This window comes from Oncorhynchus kisutch, unplaced genomic scaffold (assembly GCF_002021735.2).
Source record: "Oncorhynchus kisutch isolate 150728-3 unplaced genomic scaffold, Okis_V2 Okis09a-Okis19a_hom, whole genome shotgun sequence".
NCBI classification, from domain to species: domain Eukaryota; kingdom Metazoa; phylum Chordata; class Actinopteri; order Salmoniformes; family Salmonidae; genus Oncorhynchus; species Oncorhynchus kisutch.
This window is the reverse complement of record NW_022261985.1, coordinates 6,613,917-6,636,989: the sequence shown is the minus strand read 5'-3', so window position 1 is coordinate 6,636,989 and position 23,073 is coordinate 6,613,917. Positions and strand designations below refer to the sequence as shown.

The 23,073-nt window shown below is 44.7% G+C and overlaps 1 protein-coding gene across 6 annotated transcripts in view; it reads right to left on the bottom strand.

Annotated features, from left to right (window-relative positions):
• Positions 1–23,073, bottom strand: part of LOC116360602 (ELKS/Rab6-interacting/CAST family member 1-like) — a 475,628-nt gene that overhangs the window by 31,228 nt on the left and 421,327 nt on the right. For 4 of the 6 annotated variants that reach the window (XM_031815520.1, XM_031815522.1, XM_031815523.1 and 1 more), the window contains one exon: positions 20,909–21,010. In XM_031815520.1, the coding sequence (XP_031671380.1) occupies positions 20,909–21,010 (102 nt within the window). Of the gene's footprint in view, positions 1–13,839; positions 13,909–20,908; positions 21,011–23,073 lie in introns of all 6 variants that reach the window. The other 2 variants (XM_031815524.1, XM_031815525.1) reach the window with 1 other exon arrangement.

Sequence of the window (23,073 nt, the reverse complement as noted above, 5' to 3'; positions counted from 1 at the left end):
CCGGAAGTGTTTTATCCCCCCCCCCCTCCCCCGTCACCGACCGAGGTCTCTACCACTGTCTACTGTGCTGTCTGACTGAGGGACAGACATAGTCCCAAATGGCACCCTATTCCCTATATATATCACCGACCGAGGTCTCTACCACTGTCTACTGTGCTGTCTGACTGAGGGACAGACAGAGTCCCAAATGGCACCCTATTCCCTATATATATATATATATATATATCACTGACCGAGGTCTCTACCACTGTCTACTGTGCTGTCTGACTGAGGGACAGACATAGTCCCAAATGGCACCCTATTCCGTCTTTAGTGCACATACACATACATACATATATATATATATAGGGAATAGGGTGCCATTTGGAACACATCCATAGACAGAGCCACAGGCCAATTTGACATGAAAACCATACAGAGTCCAAGCTCCTTAACGACGACCCCCTGCAAGTTCCACCCTCCACATGTTTCCCATTGGAATCTAATCAGGACATATTTTGGGGGTCAGAAAACTACAACAACATCTCTCTGGAGAACTGAAACGAGTTTGGTTCGAAAAACAACCCATTTAGACAATGAAAGGAGGGATCCTCTGGAACAAACAATTAATTTAGCCAATGAAAGACGGGATCCTCTGGAATGAAAGACGGGATCCTCTGGAACAAACAACCCATTTAGCCAATAAAAGGAGGGATTCTAGGGAACAAACAACCCATTTAGCCAATGAAAGGAGGGATTCTAGGGAACAAACAACCCATTTAGCCAATGAAAGGAGGGATTCTAGGGAACAAACAACCCATTTAGACAATGAAAGGAGGGATTCTGGGGAACAAACAACCCATTTAGCCAATGAAAGGAGGGATTCTAGGGAACAAACAACCCATTTAGCCGATGAAAGGAGGGATCCTAGGGAACAAACAACCCATTTAGCCAATGAAAGGAGGGATTCTAGGGAACAAACAACCCATTTAGCCAATGAAAGGAGGGATCCTAGGGAACAAACAACCCATTTAGACAATGAAAGGAGGGATCCTAGGGAACAAACAACCCATTTAGCCAATGAAAGGAGGGATCCTAGGGAACAAACAACCCATTTAGCCAATGAAAGGAGGGATCCTAGGGAACAAACAACCCATTTAGCCAATGAAAGGAGGGATTCTAGGGAACAAACAACCCATTTAGCCGATGAAAGGATGTATCCTAGGGAACAAACAACCCATTTAGCCGATGAAAGGAGGGATTCTAGGGAACAAACATATTTTATGTTGTGGATTAATGAGTCTAACAGAACTGTGGAAATGTTCCCTTCTCTAGCCGCCGAGTCATTACACAGCTCTGCATGTCAGGGTCTGTGTTCGTTCATGAAGAGAGGAAGGAGAGAAGGTTTAATAATGAGGGTGAATTGGTGGGTGGTTAGACAACAGAGTTCATAAAATTGTAAAGAACCAATCGCTCCAACATGACTGTACCAACTGACCCAAGATTACAGGACTAAGAATGTGTGTGTGTGCGTGCCTACGTGTGTGTGTGTGTGCGTGTCTTTGTGTGTGTGTGTGTGTGTGTGTGTGCCTACGTGTGTGTGTGTGTGTGTGTCTATGTGTGTGTGTGTGTGTGTGCCTACGTGTGTGTGTGTGTGCGTGTCTTTGTGTGTGTGTGTGTGTGTGTGTGTGCGTGTCTATGTGTGTGTGTGTGCGTGTCTATGTGTGTGTGTGTGTGCGTGTCTATGTGTGTGTGTGTCTATGTGTGTGTGTGTGTGTATTTGCCTACGTGTGTGTGTGTGTGTGTGTGTGTGTGTGTGTGTGTGTGTGTGTGTGTGTGTGTGTGTGTGTGTGTGCGTGTCTATGTGTGTGTGTATGTGCCTACGTGTGTGTGTGTGTGTGTGTGTGTGTGTGTGTGTGTGTGTGTGTGCGTGTCTATGTGTGTGTGTGTATTTGCCTACGTGTGTGTGTGTGTGTGTGTGTGTGTGTGTGTGTGTGTGTGTGTGTGTGTGTGTGTGTGTGTGTGTGTGTGTGTGTGTGTGTGTGTGTGTGTGTGCGTGTCTATGCGTGTGCCACTAACCAGCAAATGATTCAGTTATTTTCCCATCAATGACAATTCGGTCCAGTGGAGGCTGGTGGGAGGAACTATAGGAGGACGGGCTCATTGTAATCGCTGGAATGAAATACATGGAAAGGTATCAAACACATCAAAACATGGAAACCACATGTTTGACTCTGTTCCATTCAGCGATAGGAGCCTGTTCTCCTATAGCTCCACAGCACCAGCCTCCACTGATCCACACAGCTCCTAATGTCCACCCACTGTTAAGTAGACCTCTGTGTTCTGTTGTTAGGGTATAATAACTATGAGTTAAGTAGTCCTATGTGTTCTGGTGTTAGGGTATAATAACTATGAGTTAAGTAGACCTATGTGTTCTGTTGTTAGGGTATAATAACTATGAGTTAAGTAGTCCTATGTGTTCTGGTGTTAGGGTATAATAACTATGAGTTAAGTAGACCTCTGTGTTCTGTTAGGGTATAATAACTATGAGTTAAGTAGACCTCTTAAATCAAACCATGGCTTCTAAAGCTCTCTCCTAAAGGATAGGGAGAGTGGAGGTGAGACAGGAGACAGGGACAAGAGGGTGTTTGAGGATATCTCTCTCTCCAGAGGAAACACTGGTCTGGTAGAAATTGCTCGTCAACCCCGTAGTAAATAAATCAGTGTATTGACTATTCCCCCTGACTGCATTATAAGTCCTACTAGATAATGGCACATAAGTGGTGTTGAATGTCAGGTCCCTCTAGTCTACCCTCCTCATCCAGCCCCATCCACCCTGCCCAAACCCACAGTGTGTGTCTCTATTGGAGGGAAGAGGAACACAAGTCTCCCTAAAGCCTGCTAACCCCTCTCTTCTTCCCCTCGTCTCATTCTATCAAATGCATGATGTAATGTCAACTAATACATCTAACTGCAGTTAGAGAATGGTACATCAGTAACCAGCTCTCCAATCAGAAACCAGAGACCACACACATACTGGTAACAATGAAGTCACATATTTGGTTACAATGGAGACAGGAGCCCTCGACCAAAACACAGACATGCATCAATTATCTGAAGCCATGTAAACATCAACCCCCCCCCCCCACAGCATGATGCTGCCACCACAATGCTTCCCTGTAGGGATGATGCCAGGTTTCCTCCAGACGTGATACTTGGCATTCAGGCCAAAGAGTACAATCTTGGTTTAATCAGACCAGAGAATCTTGTTTCTCATGGTCTGAGAGTCCTTTAGATGCCTTTTGGCAAACTCCAAGCAGGCATTTTTTGGTACCCCTTCCCCAGATCTGTGCCTCGACACAATCCTGTCTCGGAGCTCTCTGGACAATTCCCTCGACCTCATGGCTTGGTTTTTGCTCTGACATGCACTGTCAACTGTGGGTCCTTATATAGACAGCTGTGTGCCTTTCCAAATCATGTCCAATCAATTGAATTTACCACAGGTGGACTCAAGTAGAAACATCTCAAGGATGATCAATGGAAACAGGATGAACCTGAGCTCAATTTCGAGTCTCATTTCAAAGAGAATACTTATGTAAACAAGATATTTCTGTTTTTATTTGTAATATATTAGCAAACACTTAAAAAAAACTGTTTTCACTTTGTCATTATAGGGTGTTGTGTGTAGATTGATGAGGGGGATAAAATGATTGAATCCATTTTAGGATTCAGGCTGTAACGTAAGAGAATGTGGAACAAGGGAAGGGGTCTGAATACTTCCTGGAGGCTCTGAATATAGACCTGTGTATGAGCTCTAATATATAGACCTGTGTATGAGCTCTAATATATAGACCTGTGTATGAGCTCTAATATATAGACCTGTGTATGAGCTCTAATATATAGACCTGTGTATGAGCTCTAATATATAGACCTGTGTATGAGCTCTAATATATAGACCTGTGTATGAGCTCTAATATATAGACCTGTGTATGAGCTCTAATATATAGACCTGTGTATGAGCTCTAATATATAGACCTGTGTATGAGCTCTAATATATAGACCTGTGTATGAGCTCTAATATATAGACCTGTGTATGAGCTCTAATATATAGACCTGTGTATGAGCTCTAATATATAGACCTGTGTATGAGCTCTAATATATAGACCTGTGTATGAGCTCTAATATATAGACCTGTGTATGAGCTCTAATATATAGACCTGTGTATGAGCTCTAATATATAGACCTGTGTATGAGCTCTAATATATAGACCTGTGTATGAGCTCTAATATATAGACCTGTGTATGAGCTCTAATATATAGACCTGTGTATGAGCTCTAATATATAGACCTGTGTATGAGCTCTAATATATAGACCTGTGTATGAGCTCTAATATATAGACCTGTGTATGAGCTCTAATATATAGACCTGTGTATGAGCTCTAATATATAGACCTGTGTATGAGCTCTAATATATAGACCTGTGTATGAGCTCTAATATATAGACCTGTGTATGAGCTCTAATATATAGACCTGTGTATGAGCTCTAATATATAGACCTGTGTATGAGCTCTAATATATAGACCTGTGTATGAGCTCTAATATATAGACCTGTGTATGAGCTCTAATATATAGACCTGTGTATGAGCTCTAATATATAGACCTGTGTATGAGCTCTAATATATAGACCTGTGTATGAGCTCTAATATATAGACCTGTGTATGAGCTCTAATATATAGACCTGTGTATGAGCTCTAATATATAGACCTGTGTATGAGCTCTAATATATAGACCTGTGTATGAGCTCTAATATATAGACCTGTGTATGAGCTCTAATATAGACCTGTGTATGAGCTCTAATATATAGACCTGTGTATGAGCTCTAATATATAGACCTGTGTATGAGCTCTAATATATAGACCTGTGTATGAGCTCTAATATATAGACCTGTGTATGAGCTCTAATATATAGACCTGTGTATGAGCTCTAATATATAGACCTGTGTATGAGCTCTAATATGCCTTTTTTTATTTATTTCACCTTTATTTAACCAGGTAGGCTAGTTGAGAACACCTTTATTTAACCAGGTAGGCTAGTTGAGAACACCTTTATTTAACCAGGTAGGCTAGTTGAGAACACCTTTATTTAACCAGGTAGGCTAGTTGAGAACACCTTTATTTAACCAGGTAGGCTAGTTGAGAACACCTTTATTTAACCAGGTAGGCTAGTTGAGAACACCTTTATTTAACCAGGTAGGCTAGTTGAGAACAAGTTCTCATTTGCAACTGCGACCTGGCCAAGATAAAGCAAAGCAGTGTGAGCATACAACAAAGAGTTACACATGGAGTAAACAATTAACAAGTCAATAACACAGTAGAAAACAAAGGGGGGGTCTATATACAATGTGTGCAAAAGGCATGAGGAGGTAGGCAAATAATTACAATTTTGCAGATTAACACTGGAGTGATAAATGATCAGATGGTCATGTACAGGTAGAGATATTGGTGTGCAGAAGAGCAGAAAAGTAAATAAATAAAAACAGTATGGGAATGAGGTAGGTGAAAAGGGTGGGCTATTTACCAATAGACTATGTACAGCTGCAGCGATCGGTTAGCTGCTCAGATAGCTGATGTTTGAATGAATCATCACCTTAGAAAACACTGTTAGGCTTGGAAACAACATCCACAACGACCATGTTGTCCACTCTGTTGTTGTTGAACTTCTTTCTTCAAACTGGTCAATCACAGTGAGGTGAGTTTTAAAAAGCACAATACTGTTTTGATGATCAGTGTTTGATGTGATTTTCGATGGAATTTGCAGAGTGGTCAGAGTGGTTAGAGGGACAATAGAGCCCTGAGTACCAGACCATTAGGACCTGATGGAGGGACAATAGAGCCCTGAGTACCAGACCATTAGGACCTGATGGAGGGACAATAGAGCCCTGAGTACCAGACCATTAGGACCTGATGGAGGGACAATAGAGCCCTGAGTACCAGACCATTAGGACCTGATGGAGGGACAATAGAGCCCTGAGTACCAGACCATTAGGACCTGATGGAGGGACAATAGAGCCCTGAGTACCAGACCATTAGGACCTGATGGAGGGACAATAGAGCCCTGAGTACCAGACCATTAGGACCTGATATGGAGGGACAATAGAGCCCTGAGTACCAGGCCATTAGGACCTGATGGAGGGACAATATAACCCTGAGTACCAGGCTATTAGGACCTGATGGAGGGACAATATAACCCTGAGTACCAGGCCATTAGGACCTGATGGAGGGACAATAGAGCCTTGAGTACCAGGCTATTAGGACCTGATGGAGGGACAATATAACCCTGAGTACCAGGCTATTAGGACCTGATGGAGGGACAATAGAGCCCTGAATACCAGGCCATTAGGACCTGATGGAGGGACAATATAACCCTGAGTACCAGGCCATTAGGACCTGATGGAGGGACAATATAACCCTGAGTACCAGGCCATTAGGACCTGATGGAGGGACAATAGAACCCTGAGTACCAGACCATTAGGACCTGATGGAGGGACAATAGAGCCCCGAGTACCAGGCCATTAGCCAGGTCAGTAGTGAGTTGAGTACTACCCACGCATGTCCTGAGAGGTGATTACCGTGACCCAACAGTCAACAGTCACAGTCATGACATATGACTGCCAGTGTTGCGGAAATACGGACACAGCAACAGCCCTAGGGCCTGTTACATACATAAGATAGTATATAGAGAGATGAGATAGTGTGTCTATATATAGAGAGAGGTTGGACCACCCACCCAGACTTGTTTTATTGAACCGGGGCTCAGAGCCATGTTAGTACATGGGCCTGCTATGTAACCGAGATAGTATATATAGAGAGAGGTTCGACCACCCACCCACACTTGTTTTATTGAGTCATGTTAGTACATGGGCCTGCTACGTACATGGGGTAGTGGTTCCTCTCTGTCCAATAAAACAAGGCTCAAAGTGCAGAGAGTGGAGCTATAGGCTCCTTACCTTGGTTTAAATAGGGTGGTGGTTGTGGTGTGCGTGTGTGCACGTGTGTGAGCGTGTGTGTGTGTGTGTATGTGTGTGTGTGTGTGTGTGTGTGTGTGAGCGTATGTGTGTGTGTGTGTGTATGTGTGTGTGTGTGTGTGTGTATGTGTGTGTGTGTGTGTGTGTGTGAGCGTATGTGTGTGTGTGTGTGTATGTGTGTGTGTGTGAGCATGTGTGTGTGTGAGCATGTGTGTGTGTGAGCATGTGTGTGTGTGAGCATGTGTGTGTGTGTGTGTGTGTGTGTGGGGGGGGGGGGGGGGGGGTTAAAACGTCCACTGCTAGTTCAGAAGGTTAAATGTCATGTCTGTGTTTAGACTGTTAAACTTGATTCATAGTGAACTGTTTTTGTTGAACTTCACAGACTAGCAGGGTGGTTCTGTAACGGTTCTGTACACAACTACCTAGAAGGGGCTGTAAACACCGTAATGGACAGGAAGTACTCTTTCATTTGAGTGAAAATACTGCAGACTTCCTGAATACCTGTAGCTCTTCAAATGTACAACACATGTTCAGACTTTCTGCTTAGTTCTACTATTCCAAGTAGACAGAATACTACAGATTATGCAGATTATAGATCCAGATATACTGTATGTTTGACAGTGTTATTGAGGAGCCTGTGGGTCAGTGTTATTGAGGAGCCTGTGGGTCAGTGTTATTGAGGAGCCCAGGCCTGTGGGTCAGTGTTATTGAGGAGCCTGTGGGTCAGTGTTATTGAGGAGCCTGTGAGTCAGTGTTATTGAGGAGCCTGTGGGTCAGTGTTATTGAGGAGCCTGTGGGTCAGTGTTATTGAGGATCCCGGCCTGGAGGTCAGTGTTATTGAGGAGCCCGGCCTGGAGGTCAGTGTTATTGAGGAAGGAGCCTGTGGGTCAGTGTTATTGAGGATCCCGGCCTGTGGGTCAGTGTTATTGAGGAGCCTGGAGATCAGTGTTATTGAGGAGCCTGTGGGTCAGTGTTATTGAGGAAGGAGCCTGTGGGTCAGTGTTATTGAGGAGCCTGTGGGTCAGTGTTATTGAAGAAGGAGCCTGTGGGTCAGTGTTATTGAGGAGCCTGTGGGTCAGTGTTATTGAGGAGCCTGTGGGTCAGTGTTATTGAGGAGCCCGGCCTGGGGGTCAGTGTTATTGAGGAGCCTGTGGGTCAGTGTTATTGAGGAGCCCGGCCTGGAGGTCAGTGTTATTGAGGAGCCCGGCCTGGAGGTCAGTGTTATTGAGGAGCCTGTGGGTCAGTGTTATTGAGGAAGGAGCCTGTGGGTCAGTGTTATTGAGGAGCCTGTGGGTCAGTGTTATTGAGGAAGGAGCCTGTGGGTCAGTGTTATTGAGGAGCCTGTGGGTCAGTGTTATTGAGGAGCCTGTGGGTCAGTGTTATTGAGGAGCCCGGCCTGGGGGTCAGTGTTATTGAGGAGCCTGTGGGTCAGTGTTATTGAGGAGCCCAGGCCTGTGGGTCAGTGTTATTGAGGAGCCTGTGGGTCAGTGTTATTGAGGAGCCTGTGAGTCAGTGTTATTGAGGAGCCTGTGGGTCAGTGTTATTGAGGAGCCTGTGGGTCAGTGTTATTGAGGATCCCGGCCTGGAGGTCAGTGTTATTGAGGAGCCCGGCCTGGAGGTCAGTGTTATTGAGGAAGGAGCCTGTGGGTCAGTGTTATTGAGGATCCCGGCCTGTGGGTCAGTGTTATTGAGGAGCCTGGAGGTCAGTGTTATTGAGGAGCCTGTGGGTCAGTGTTATTGAGGAAGGAGCCTGTGGGTCAGTGTTATTGAGGAGCCTGTGGGTCAGTGTTATTGAGGAAGGAGCCTGTGGGTCAGTGTTATTGAGGAGCCTGTGGGTCAGTGTTATTGAGGAGCCTGTGGGTCAGTGTTATTGAGGAGCCCGGCCTGGGGGTCAGTGTTATTGAGGAGCCTGTGGGTCAGTGTTATTGAGGAGCCCGGCCTGGAGGTCAGTGTTATTGAGGAGCCCGGCCTGGAGGTCAGTGTTATTGAGGAGCCTGTGGGTCAGTGTTATTGAGGAGCCTGTGGGTCAGTGTAATTGAGGAGCCTGTGGGTCAGTGTTATTGAGGAGCCCGGCCTGGAGGTCAGTGTTATTGAGGAGCCCGGCCTGGAGGTCAGTGTTATTGAGGATCCCGGCCTGGAGGTCAGTGTTATTGAGGAGCCTGTGGGTCAGTGTTATTGAGGAGCCTGTGGGTCAGTGTTATTGAGGAGCCCAGGCCTGTGGGTCAGTGTTATTGAGGAGCCTGGCCTGGAGGTCAGTGTTATTGAGGAGCCTGTGGGTCAGTGTTATTGAGGAGCCTGTGGGTCAGTGTTATTGAGGAGCCCGGCCTGGGGGTCAGTGTTATTGAGGAGCCTGTGGGTCAGTGTTATTGAGGAGCCCGGCCTGGAGGTCAGTGTTATTGAGGAGCCCGGCCTGGAGGTCAGTGTTATTGAGGAGCCTGTGGGTCAGTGTTATTGAGGAGCCTGTGGGTCAGTGTAATTGAGGAGCCTGTGGGTCAGTGTTATTGAGGAGCCCGGCCTGGAGGTCAGTGTTATTGAGGATCCCGGCCTGGAGGTCAGTGTTATTGAGGAGCCTGTGGGTCAGTGTTATTGAGGAGCCTGTGGGTCAGTGTTATTGAGGAGCCCAGGCCTGTGGGTCAGTGTAATTGAGGAGCCTGGCCTGGAGGTCAGTGTTATTGAGGAGCCCGGCCTGGAGGTCAGTGTTATTGAGGAGCCCGGCCTGGAGGTCAGTGTTATTGAGGAGCCTGTGGGTCAGTGTTATTGAGGAGCCTGTGGGTCAGTGTTATTGAGGAGCCTGTGGGTCAGTGTTATTGAGGAGCCCGGCCTGGAGGTCAGTGTTATTGAGGAGCCTGTGGGTCAGTGTTATTGAGGAGCCTGTGGGTCAGTGTTATTGAGGAGCCCAGGCCTGTGGGTCAGTGTTATTGAGGAGCCCAGGCCTGTGGGTCAGAAGGTAATGAGAGCTAGTGGGTCAGAAGGTAATGAGAGCCTGTGGGTCAGAAGGTAATGAGAGCTAGTGGGTCAGAAGGTAATGAGAGCTAGTGGGTCAGAAGGTAATGAGAGCCTGTGGGTCAGAAGGTAATGAGAGCCTGTGGGTCAGAAGGTAATGAGAGCTAGCTGGAGAAAGGAGCCACAGTTCTGGCTAAGTGATTCCAGTCACTGTGTACAGTTCAGGACCTGCACAACATCTCACTGTTCTAACACAATGCTCTATGGTGAATTACACACGTCTTCTGTATTCACCTGCTCAGGCGGTGTGTGTACATTCCAGCCTGCAGGCTTTCTGCTACCAGCATCAGCAGGGGAGCGCTAAAGGCTAATTCATTAGTGTCAGGGCCTGTAGCCGTGTTTAGTGCCCTGCTAGCATAGTTAGCCTCTGTTGTGTGGGAAAGCCCATAGGGAACCGGTGCCAGTTGTAGCAACACGCTAACGCACTCGGCTAACGGCATATAAAGGAAACATGTGCTGCTCATATGGAGGAGCATGTACAGTAGAGCTGTACATTCAATCTGCGTACACAAGGCCATCCATCAACACTGTCAGTGGAGAAGAGAACATGAGAACGCTGTTGTTGGAAGGAGAGAAGGAAGGAAGAGGAGGAGAAGGCCAGGTCGTTTGGGCTCGGAGTCCCCTCTCTCTCTCTCTCTCTCTCTCTCTCTCTCTCTCCTCTCTCTCTCTCTCTCCTCTCTCTCTCTCTCTTTCCTCTCTCTCTCTCTCTCTCTCTCTCTCTCTCTCTCTCTCTCTCTCTCTCTCCTCTCTCTCTCTCTCTCTCTCTTTCCCCTCTCTCTCCTCTCTCTCTCCCTCTTTCCCTCTCTCTCCTCTCTCTCTCCCGTCTCTCTCTCTCTCCTCTCTCTCTCTCTCTTTCCTCTCTCTCACTTTCCTCTCTCTCTCTCTCTCTCCTCTCTCCCTCTATCCTCTCTCTCTACTCTCTCTCTCTCTCTGTCCCCCTCTCTCTCTCTCTCTCTCTCTCTCTCTCTCTCTCTCTCTCTCTCTGCCTCTGTCCCCCTCTCTCTCCTCTCTCTCTCTCTGCCTCTGTCCCCTCTCTCTCCTCTCTCTCTATGTCCCCCTCTCTCTCCTCTCTCTCTCTCCCTCTGTCCCCCTCTCTCTCTCTCGCCTCTCTCTCTCTCTCTCTATGTCCCCCTCTCTCTCTCTCTCTCTCTCTCTCTCTCTCTCTCTCTCTCTCTCTCTCTCTCTCTCAGAGCCTAACAGTAAGTGGTCTTGAAAGCCGAGCGGGATCGGACTGAGTATTATATTTCAGATGTCAGTAATGTATTTGAATATGGCTAGCTAATCAGAGCCAAGCTTCCAGTAGTGTACATGGTGTGTGTGCGATGTTTCCATGACGCACTGGGAAAATATTAAGATATCTAAGCAGATACAGAACTTAGGTGTGTGTGTGTGTGTGTGTGTGTGTGTATGTGTGTGTGTATGTGTGTGTGTGTGTGTGTGTGTGTGTGTATGTGTGTGTGTGTGTGTGTGTGTGTGTGTGTGTGTGTGTGTGTGTGTGTGTGTGTGTGTGTGTGTGTGTGTGTGTGTGTGTGTGTGTGTGTGTGTGTGTGTGTGTGTGTGTGCGTGTGTGTGTGTCTGTGCCTGCATACTGTAACTCTCTGAACAGGTCCATAATGATCACTTTGATCCACTCTACTGTTTGTAAAAATGCTGATTTCAGGTCCAAACACAAAACATATTCAACAAAGTAGCAGAAAAACCCCCAGACCACCAAATATCAGATCAAATAATGACGGGAGATGAACGATGAAGCTAACGCTCACTGACAGGGTTACAGTGGACCAAAAAGGATGGATTCAATTACAGAACAAGGTTAGAGAATGAGGTGACAAGCAGCAAGAGATCCAACATCACGGAGCAAAACACAACGAGGAAGACATGATGTGAAAGAGGAAGACATGATGTGAAAGAGGAAGACACAACACAACGAGGAAGACATGATGTGAAAGAGGAAGACATGATGTGAAAGAGGAAGACATGATGTGAAAGAGGAAGACATGATGTGAAAGAGGAAGACATGATGTGAACGAGGAAGACACAACACAACGAGGAAGACATGATGTGAAAGAGGAAGACATGATGTGAAAGAGGAAGACATGATGTGAACGAGGAAGACATGATGTGAAAGAGGAAGATATGATGTGAAAGAGGAAGACACAACACAACGAGGAAGACATGATGTGAAAGAGGAAGACACAACACAACGAGGAAGACATGATGTGAAAGAGGAAGACATGATGTGAAAGAGGAAGACATGATGTGAAAGAGGAAGACATGATGTGAAAGAGGAAGACATGATGTGAAAGAGGAAGGCATGATGTGAAAGAGGAAGACATGATGTGAAAGAGGAAGACATGATGTGAAAGAGGAAGGACATGATGTGAAGAGGAAGACATGATGTGAAAGAGGAAGACATGATGTGAAAGAGGAAGACATGATGTGAAAGAGGAAGGACATGATGTGAAAGAGGAAGACATGATGTGAAAGAGGAAGACATGATGTGAAAGAGGAAGACATGATGTGAAAGAGGAAGACATGATGTGAAAGAGGAAGACATGATGTGAAAGAGGAAGACATGATGTGAAAGAGGAAGACATGATGTGAAAGAGGAAGACATGATGTGAAAGAGGAAGACATGATGTGAAAGAGGAAGACATGATGTGGAAGAGGAAGACATGATTGTGAAAGAGGAAGACATGATGTGAAAGAGGAAGACATGATGTGAATGAGGAAGGCATGATGTGAAAGAGGAAGACATGATGTGAAAGAGGAAGACATGATGTGAAAGAGGAAGACATGATGTGAAAGAGGAAGACACAACACAACGAGGAAGACATGATGTGAATGAGGAAGACATGATGTGAAAGAGGAAGACATGATGTAAAAGAGGAAGACATGATGTGAAAGAGGAAGACATGATGTGAAAGAGGAAGACATGATGTGAAAGAGGAAGACATGATGTGAAAGAGGAAGACATGATGTGAATGAGGAAGACATGATGTGAAAGAGGAAGACATGATGTGAAAGAGGAAGACATGATGTGAAAGAGGAAGACATGATGTGAAAGAGGAAGACATGATGTGAAAGAGGAAGACATGATGTGAAAGAGGAAGACATGATGTGAAAGAGGAAGACATGATGTGAAAGAGGAAGACATGATGTGAAAGAGGAAGACATGATGTGAAAGAGGAAGACATGATATGAAAAGAGGAAGACATGATGTGAAAGAGGAAGACATGATGTGAAAGAGGAAGACATGATGTGAAAGAGGAAGACATGATGTGAAAGAGGAAGACATGATGTGAAAGAGGAAGACATGATATGAAAAGAGGAAGACATGATGTGAAAGAGGAAGACATGATGTGAAAGAGGAAGACATGATGTGAAAGAGGAAGACATGATGTGAAAGAGGAAGACATGATGTGAAAGAGGAAGACATGATATGAAAAGAGGAAGACATGATGTGAAAGAGGAAGACATGATATGAAAGAGGAAGACATGATATGAAAGAGGAAGACATGATATGAAAAGAGGAAGACATGATGTGAAAGAGGAAGACATGATGTGAAAGAGGAAGACATGATATGAAAAGAGGAAGACATGATGTGAAAGAGGAAGACATGATGTGAAAGAGGAAGACATGATATGAAAGAGGAAGACATGATGTGAAAGAGGAAGACATGATGTGAAAGAGGAAGACATGATATGAAAAGAGGAAGACATGATATGAAAAGAGGAAGACATGATGTGAAAGAGGAAGACATGATGTGAAAGAGGAAGGAAATGATGATTATGAAGAAAGCAGCTTTCTCCAGTAAAAAGACCATGGCTCACCCTTCTGTACAAAATGGCGGAGAGAGAGAGGGAAGGGATTGGCTATGCCCAGATACCCTCCTCATCATCCTATTGGTTAGTTAGTCCAACGCAGCATGGAATAAGGAAGGTTATTGGTTAGGATAAAAAAATGGAGGAAAAAGGTTAGGTAGAGATTATTTTGGTAATATCATTACTTACCGTGAGGAAACAGAAAGCATTAAAACATTGCATGTCAGTCAAAAAACATTGCATTTTCGTATCAATAACATACTAGCACCGTTTCACAAGCAGATACGTTTATCAATTTTTTAAATTTTTTTTATTTTACCTTTATTTAACCAGGTAGGCAAGTTGAGAACACCTTTATTTAACCAGGTAGGCAAGTTGAGAACCCCTTTATTTAACCAGGTAGGCAAGTTGAGAACACCTTTATTTAACCAGGTAGGCAAGTTGAGAACACCTTTATTTAACCAGGTAGGCAAGTTGAGAACAAGTTCTCATTTACAATTGCGACCTGGCCAAGATAAAGCAAAGCAGTTCGACAGATAAAACGACACAGAGTTACACATGGAGTAAAAACAAACATACAGTCAATAATGCAGTATAAACAAGTCTATATACAATGTGAGCAAATGAGGTGAGAAGGGAGGTAAAGGCAAAAAAGGCCATGATGGCAAAGTAAATACAATATAGCAAGTAAAATACTGGAATGGTAGTTTTGCAATGGAAGAATGTGCAAAGTAGAAATAAAAAATAATGGGGTGCAAAGGAGCAAAATAAATAAATAAATTACAATTAAATACAGTTGGGAAAGAGGTAGTTGTTTGGGCTAAATTATAGGTGGGCTATGTACAGGTGCAGTAATCTGTGAGCTGCTCTGACAGTTGGTGCTTAAAGCTAGTGAGGGAGATAAGTGTTTCCAGTTTCAGAGATTTTTGTAGTTCGTTCCAGTCATTGGCAGCAGAGAACTGGAAGGAGAGGCGGCCAAAGAAAGAATTGGTTTTGGGGGTGACTAGAGAGATATACCTGCTGGAGCGTGTGCTACAGGTGGGAGATGCTATGGTGACCAGCGAGCTGAGATAAGGGGGGACTTTACCTAGCAGGGTCTTGTAGATGACATGGAGCCAGTGGGTTTGGCGACGAGTATGAAGCGAGGGCCAGCCAACGAGAGCGTACAGGTCGCAATGGTGGGTAGTATATGGGGCTTTGGTGATAAAACGGATTGCACTGTGATAGACTGCATCCAATTTGTTGAGTAGGGTATTGGAGGCTATTTTGTAAATGACATCGCCAAAGTCGAGGATTGGTAGGATGGTCAGTTTTACAAGGGTATGTTTGGCAGCATGAGTGAAGGATGCTTTGTTGCGAAATAGGAAGCCAATTCTAGATTTAACTTTGGATTGGAGATGTTTGATATGGGTCTGGAAGGAGAGTTTACAGTCTAACCAGACACCTAAGTATTTGTAGTTGTCCACGTATTCTAAGTCAGAGCCGTCCAGAGTAGTGATGTTGGACAGGCGGGTAGGTGCAGGTAGCGATCGGTTGAAGAGCATGCATTTAGTTTTACTTGTATTTAAGAGCAATTGGAGGCCACGGAAGGAGAGTTGTATGGCATTGAAGCTTGCCTGGAGGGTTGTTAACACAGTGTCCAAAGAAGGGCCGGAAGTATACAGAATGGTGTCGTCTGCGTAGAGGTGGATCAGGGACTCACCAGCAGCAAGAGCGACCTCATTGATGTATACAGAGAAGAGAGTCGGTCCAAGAATTGAACCCTGTGGCACCCCCATAGAGACTGCCAGAGGTCCGGACAGCAGACCCTCCGATTTGACACACTGAACTCTATCAGAGAAGTAGTTGGTGAACCAGGCGAGGCAATCATTTGAGAAACCAAGGCTGTCGAGTCTGCCGATGAGGATATGGTGATTGACAGAGTCGAAAGCCTTGGCCAGATCAATGAAGACAGTAGGAACCAAACGCAAAGCAGGAATATCTACGGATCTTCATTTGATCACTCTTTTGTTGCTGAGAATTTTCCTGCACTGCAACCAGTACATTAGCGCCATGATGTGATCTACTGTGCAGTACTGTAGCAAGACCAGCCCCTTTCCTGCTGCTGTGGAAACTGTGACATGAGCTGAATCCAGCCCTTTAGCATTCAAAATAAACACGACAACAACAGCCACAGTAGCAACTAGCTAGAAACACGACAACAACAGTTACAGTAGCAACTAGCTAGAAACACAACAACAGCTACAGTAGCAGCTAGCTAGAAACACGACAACAACAGCTACAGTAGCAGCTAGCTAGAAATACGACAACAACAGCTACAGTAGCAACTAGCTAGAAACACAACAACAGCTACAGTAGCAGTTAGCTAGAAACGACAACAACAGCTACAGTAGCAACTAGCTAGAAACACGGCAACAACAGCTACAGTAGCAACTAGCTAGAAACACGACAACAACAGCTACAGTAGCAGCTAGCTAGAAACACGGCAACAACAGCTACAGTAGCAACTAGCTAGAAACACGACAACAACAGCTACAGTAGCCACTAGCTAGAAACACGACAACAACAGCTACAGTAGCAACTAGCTAGAAACACGACAACAACAGCTACATTAGCAACTAGCTAGAAATACAACAACAACAGCTACAGTAGCAACTAGCTTGAAACATGACAACAACAGCTACAGTAGCAACTAGCTAGAAACAAGACAACAGCTATGGTAGCAACTAGCTAGAAACACGACAACAACAGCTATAGTAACAACTAGCTAGAAACACGACAACAACAGCTACAGTAGCAACTAGCTAGAAACACAACAACAACAGCTACAGTAGCAACTAGCTAGAAACACGACAACAACAGCTACAGTAGCAACTAGCTAGAAATACAACAACAACAGCTACAGTAGCAACTAGCTAGAAACACGACAACAACAGCTACAGTAGCAACTAGCTAGAAACACGACAACAACAGCTACAGTAGCAACTAGCTAGAAACGCGACAACAACAGCTACAGTAGCAACTAGCTAGAAACACGACAACAACAGCTACAGTAGCAACTAGCTAGAAACACGACAACAACAGCTACAGTAGCAACTAGCTAGAAACACGACAACAACAGCTACAGTAGCAACTAGCTAGAAACACGACAACAACAGCTACAGTAGCAACTAGCTAGAAACACGACAACAACAGCTACAGTAGCAGCTAGCTAGAAACAAAAACAGATAAATAAATCAGGGAGGGAGTGAGAAGGAGAGAGACTAATGATGGCTGTAACTTGATTTAGACTTCATCAGAGAGGTGGATAAAGGGTGTTAAATGGAAACGAAACCCGACTAGAAGGACTCCAGGATGAAGAACACACTCTCTCAGTCTGTCTGTGCAGTATCGTGTGGTTTTAGGCCTCCCTATGCTAACAGAATGAGTGAAGGGGAATGGAAGACTGGAAGAATGACATAGTGGAGAGATGTGATGCTTGTCGTTGTTCCTGTTTTCATTGGACTGTCCGCCTGTGAATAATGACAGGGAATTGTCCCCAGATCAGAGAGAGACGAGGCGACACTAAGTGTTTTCTTGGCAACTAGAGATGAGCGAATGGGATGGGGGTTTCTGTGATTAACGGAATGTGTGTGTGTGTGTGTGTGTCAGGTTGACGGCCACACACAAACTCGTGTGTGTGTGTGTGTGTGAATATTTACCGAACAGACATTCTTTCTCAACGACTATATTTTCCAGGTTGACATTGTGACAGAAAGCAGTCCCCATACACTGTCTCACACACATTATCTCACACTGTGTCACCCCCCCCCCCCTCTCTCTCACTCCCTCATCCCTCCTTCATCAACTCTAACTCTCTCCCTGTTCCATGTCGTCTTGTTCCGGGCCCTTCCGTGTCTGGAGCCTTTAGAGTGAGGTGTCAAACTGAATAACTCTCTGTTCTGGGGGCCTCTGGGGCCAGAGGCCTGGGGGTATGGAAGGGACTCCTTGGTGGACAGGATTGCTCATACATACTGTACTGTATGTTTGGTGAAGAAGTTAAGACGCCATGTTAAAATGATGTAGAGGGGGAATTTGAGCAATAAACCAGGACTGGCTTATGTAGACTGACTGCTGGGGATATCTGTCTCTCCTCCTCCTCATGTAGACTGACTGCTGGATATATCTGTCTCTCCTCCTCCTCATGTAGACTGACTGCTGGGGGAGTCTGTCTCTCCTCCTCCTCATGTAGACTGACTGCTGGAGAGATCTGTGTCTCCTTCTCCTTATTTAGACTGACTGCTAGAGAGACCTGTGTCTACTTCCCTCCATGTCTCTCCGTCTCTCCCTGGCCTGTCCGTTAAGCAGGACAATACAGTATGGTACAGTAACATTACACTGTGCTGTAAGGCTCATTGGAAGGCTATAGGTCCATCATGAAGGCTTCAGGCTATACATGATTGAGCATTGGGAAAACAATGGACGGACAAAGCCAATCAAATCCTGAAAAGCTGTACACTAAGCATGGAGAACTGGACTGGGATTGGGGCCTAATGTGGTGTGTGTGTGTGTGTATACATTCTTCTCATGTGTACTGTGTGTGTGTCTGCTATGCTGCCCTGTGTGTCAGGGCCTTTTTGCGCCTAAATGCGTTTTGGTGCCTAATATGAAATAATAGGAGAGCTTACAGCTGAGGGTGCTGTGGTTTATTGAATGTGAAAGATGTAATTTCCTGTTGTTTATGCTTGGCTGTAATGACTTTGCCTTGTAAACCAGGACAGAGCCTTTAGGGATACATTAAACATTACAGACTGAGAGGGAGGGAGGAAGGGAGTGGGGAGGGAGGGGGGAGGGGGGGGGGGGGGGGGGGAGAGATGGAGGGAGGGGGAGAGGGGGGGAGAGAAGGAGGGGGAGAGAGGGAGGGGGAGAGAGGGAGGGAGGGAGGTGGTATAAAGGAGGACATAAAACAGAGGACGAGTGGAAGACAAAAGTGGACTCAGTAGATGACTCAGTATGGGGAGATCAGATGACAGGACTAGTAGATGACTCAGTATGGGGAGATCAGATGACAGGACTAGTAGATGACTCAGTATGGGGAGATCAGATGACAGGACTAGTAGATGACTATAACACCCTTACTGTAACACCCTGGACTATAATGACTTACTGTAACACCCTGGACTATAATGACTTACTGTAACACAGTGGACTATAATGACTTACTGTAACACACTGGACTATAATGACTTACTGTAACACAGTGGACTATAATGACTTACTGTAACACAGTGGACTATAATGACTTACTGTAACACACTGGACTATAATGACTTACTGTAACACAGTGCACTATAATGACTTACTGTAACACAGTGGACTATAATGACTTACTGTAACACACTGGACTATAATGACTTACTGTAACACCCTGGACTATAATGACTTACTGTAACACCCTGGACTATAATGACTTACTGTAACACAGTGGACTATAATGATTTACTGTAACACCCTGGACTATACTGACTTACTGTAACACAGTGGACTATAATGACTTACTGTAACACACTAGACTATAATGACTTACTGTAACACCCTGGACTATACTGACTTACTGTAACACAGTGGACTATAATGACTTACTGTAACACCCTGGACTATACTGACTTACTGTAACACACTAGACTATAATGACTTACTGTAACACACTAGACTATAATGACTTACTGTAACACCCTGTACTATAATGACTTAATGTAACACACTAGACTATAATGACTTACTGTAACACCCTGGACTATAATGACTTACTGTAACACCCTGGACTATAATGACTTACTGTAATACAGTGGACTATAATGACTTACTGTAACACACTGGACTATAATGACTTACTGTAACACACTGGACTATAATGACTTACTGTAACACAGTGCACTATAATGACTTACTGTAACACAGTGGACTATAATGACTTACTGTAACACCCTGGACTATAATGACTTACTGTAACAGTACTATACAGTATAAAGTCACATTCTACTCTACCAGTCTCACAGGTTTTTAGTTTAACTTGGAACAGCGTCCAGAAACCAGACTTTATAAACCGACCCTCTGTTCACCAGCTGGAGGGATTGTGAGAAAGGGTGAATTCTGAATGCTGGATTTGAAATGGCATCGCTACAGCAGGATTTGAACTGACATCGCTACAGCACGATTTGAACTGACATCGCTACAGCAGGATTTGAACTGACATCGCTACAGCACGATTTGAACTGGCATCGCTACAGCAGGATTTGAACTGACATCGCTATAGCAGGATTTGAACTGACATCGCTACAGCAGGATTTGAACTGGCATCGCTACAGCAGGATTTGAACTGACATCGCTACAGCAGGATTTGAACTGGCATCGCTACAGCAGGATTTGAACTGGCATCGCTACAGCAGGATTTGAACTGGCATCGCTACAGCAGGATTTGAACTGACATTGTTACAGCACGATTTGAACTGGCATCGCTACAGCAGGATTTGAACTGGCATCGCTACAGCAGGATTTGAACTGGCATCGCTACAGCAGGATTTGAACTGGCATCGTTATAGCAGGATTTGAACTGACATCACTACAGCAGGATTTGAACTGGCATCGCTACAGCAGGATTTGAACTGGCATCGCTACAGCAGGATTTGAACTGGCATCACTACAGCAGGATTTGAACTGGCATCACTACAGCAGGATTTGAACTGGCATCGCTACAGCAGGATTTGAACTGGCATCGCTACAGCAGGATTTGAACTGGCATCGCTACAGCAGGATTTGAACTGGCATCGCTACAGCAGGATTTGAACTGGCATCGCTACAGCAGGATTTGAACTGGCATCGCTACAGCAGGATTTGAACTGACATCGCTACAGCACGATTTGAACTGACATCGCTACAGCAGGATTTGAACTGGCATCGCTACAGCAGGATTTGAACTGACATCGCTACAGCAGTCTTCCTCAACAGCAAACAAATATTCCAGGGACCAATAGGCTCTTTCTCCTTAGAAGACTGCATATATTAACATTTCATTTACATACATTACATGTGTTCTTACCTGGTCTGGGGAGGGTTTGTGATTGGTCTGCTCAGAACGTGAGGAGGCCTTCAGATGCTCAGCCTCGTAGTTGTCGGCCATCAGCTTCATACGGTTCTGGGTCTGGTAGAGAGACAACAGAGTAGTAATAACATTCTAATCAACACACAGTAGATTCTAATGTTTACATAATAACCACAGCTTCATATGGAGTCTGGTAGAGAGATAACAGAGTAGTCTGGTAGTCTGGTAGAGAGACATAGAAGAAAAGTTGAATATGATTATCCATGTATTATCAACAGTAATATCAACATCCAGCAGATTCAAATGGATCTGTGTCTGCATGGGAGGAACACATGTTAAGAGAAAGGGTCACTGTACTGGACACAGTCTGCATCTAATACTCACCCTTTATCAATACCCTTCATCAACACCCTTCATCAATACACCCTTTATCAATACACCATTCATCAATAGCCTTCATCAATAACCTTCATCAATATACCCTTCATCAATACACCCTTCATCAATACCCTTCATCAATACACCCTTCATCAACACCCTTCATCAATACCCCCTTTATCAATACACCCTTCATCCATACCCTTCATCCATACCCTTCATCAATACCCTTCATCAATACCCTTCATCAATAGCCTTCATCCATACCCTTCATCAATACCCTTCAATACCCTTCATCAATACCCCCTTCATCAATACCCTTCAGCAATACCCCCTTCATCAATACCCTTCAGCAATACCCTTCATCCATACCCTTCATCAATACCCTTCATCCATACCCTTCATCCATACCCTTCATCAATACCCTTCATCAATAGCCTTCATCCATACCCTTCATCAATACCCTTCATCAATACCCTTCATCAATACCCTCTTCATCAATACCCTTCATCAATACCCTTCAGCAATACCCTTCATCAATAGCCTTCATCAATACCCTTCATCAATACACCCTTCATCAATACCCTTAATCAATACCCCCTTCATCAATACCCTTCATCAACACCCCTCATCAATACACTTCAGCAATAGCCTTCATCAATACCCTTCAGCAATACCCCCTTCATCAATACCCTTCATCAATACCCTTTATCAATACCCCCTTCATCAATACCCTTTATCAATACCCCCTTCATCAATACCCTTCATCAATAGACTTCATCACTACCATTCATCACTACCCCTTCATCAATACCCTTCATCAATACCCCCTTCATCAATACCCTTCATCAATACCCCCTTCATCAACACCCTTCATCCATACCCTTCATCCATACCCCCTTCATCAATACACCCTTCATCAATACCCCCTTCATCGATACACCCTTCATCCATACCCCCTTCATCAATACCCCCTTTATCAATACCCTTCATCAATACCCCCTTCATCAATGCCCTTCATCAATTCCCCCTTCATCAATACCCTTCATCAATACCCCCTTCATCCATACCCCCTTCATCCATATCCCCTTCATCCATACCCCCTTCATCAATACCCCCTTCATCAATACTCTTCACCAATACCCCCTTCATCAATACCCCCTTCACCAATACCCCCTTCATCAATACCCTCTTCATCAATACCCTCTTCATCAATACCCCCTTCATCAATACTCTTCATCAATACCCTTCATCAATACCCCCTTCATCAATACTCTTCACCAATACCCCCTTCATCAATACCCTTCATCAATATCCCCTACATCAATACCCCCTTCATCAATACTCTTCATCAATACCCTCTTCATCAATACCCTTCATCAATATCCCCTTCATCAATACCCCCTTCATCAATACTCTTCATCAATACCCTCTTCATCAATACCCTTCATCAATATCCCCTTCATCAATACCCCCTTCATCAATACCCCCTTCATCAATACCCTCTTCATCAATACTCTTCATCAATACCCCCTTCATCAATACCCCCTTCATCAATACCCTCTTCATCAATACCCTCTTCATCAATACCCTCTTCATCAATACCCTCTTCATCAATACCCTTCATCAATACCCGTTTCATCAATACCCCCTTCATCAATACCCGTTTCATAGTGCTCACTAACATGTACAGGCTGTATAGACCTTGTAACCCGGCAGTTTAAGAACAGAGAATGTGCTACTGTACTGCACACACATCTCTAAACAGAATCTCTGCACAGAGC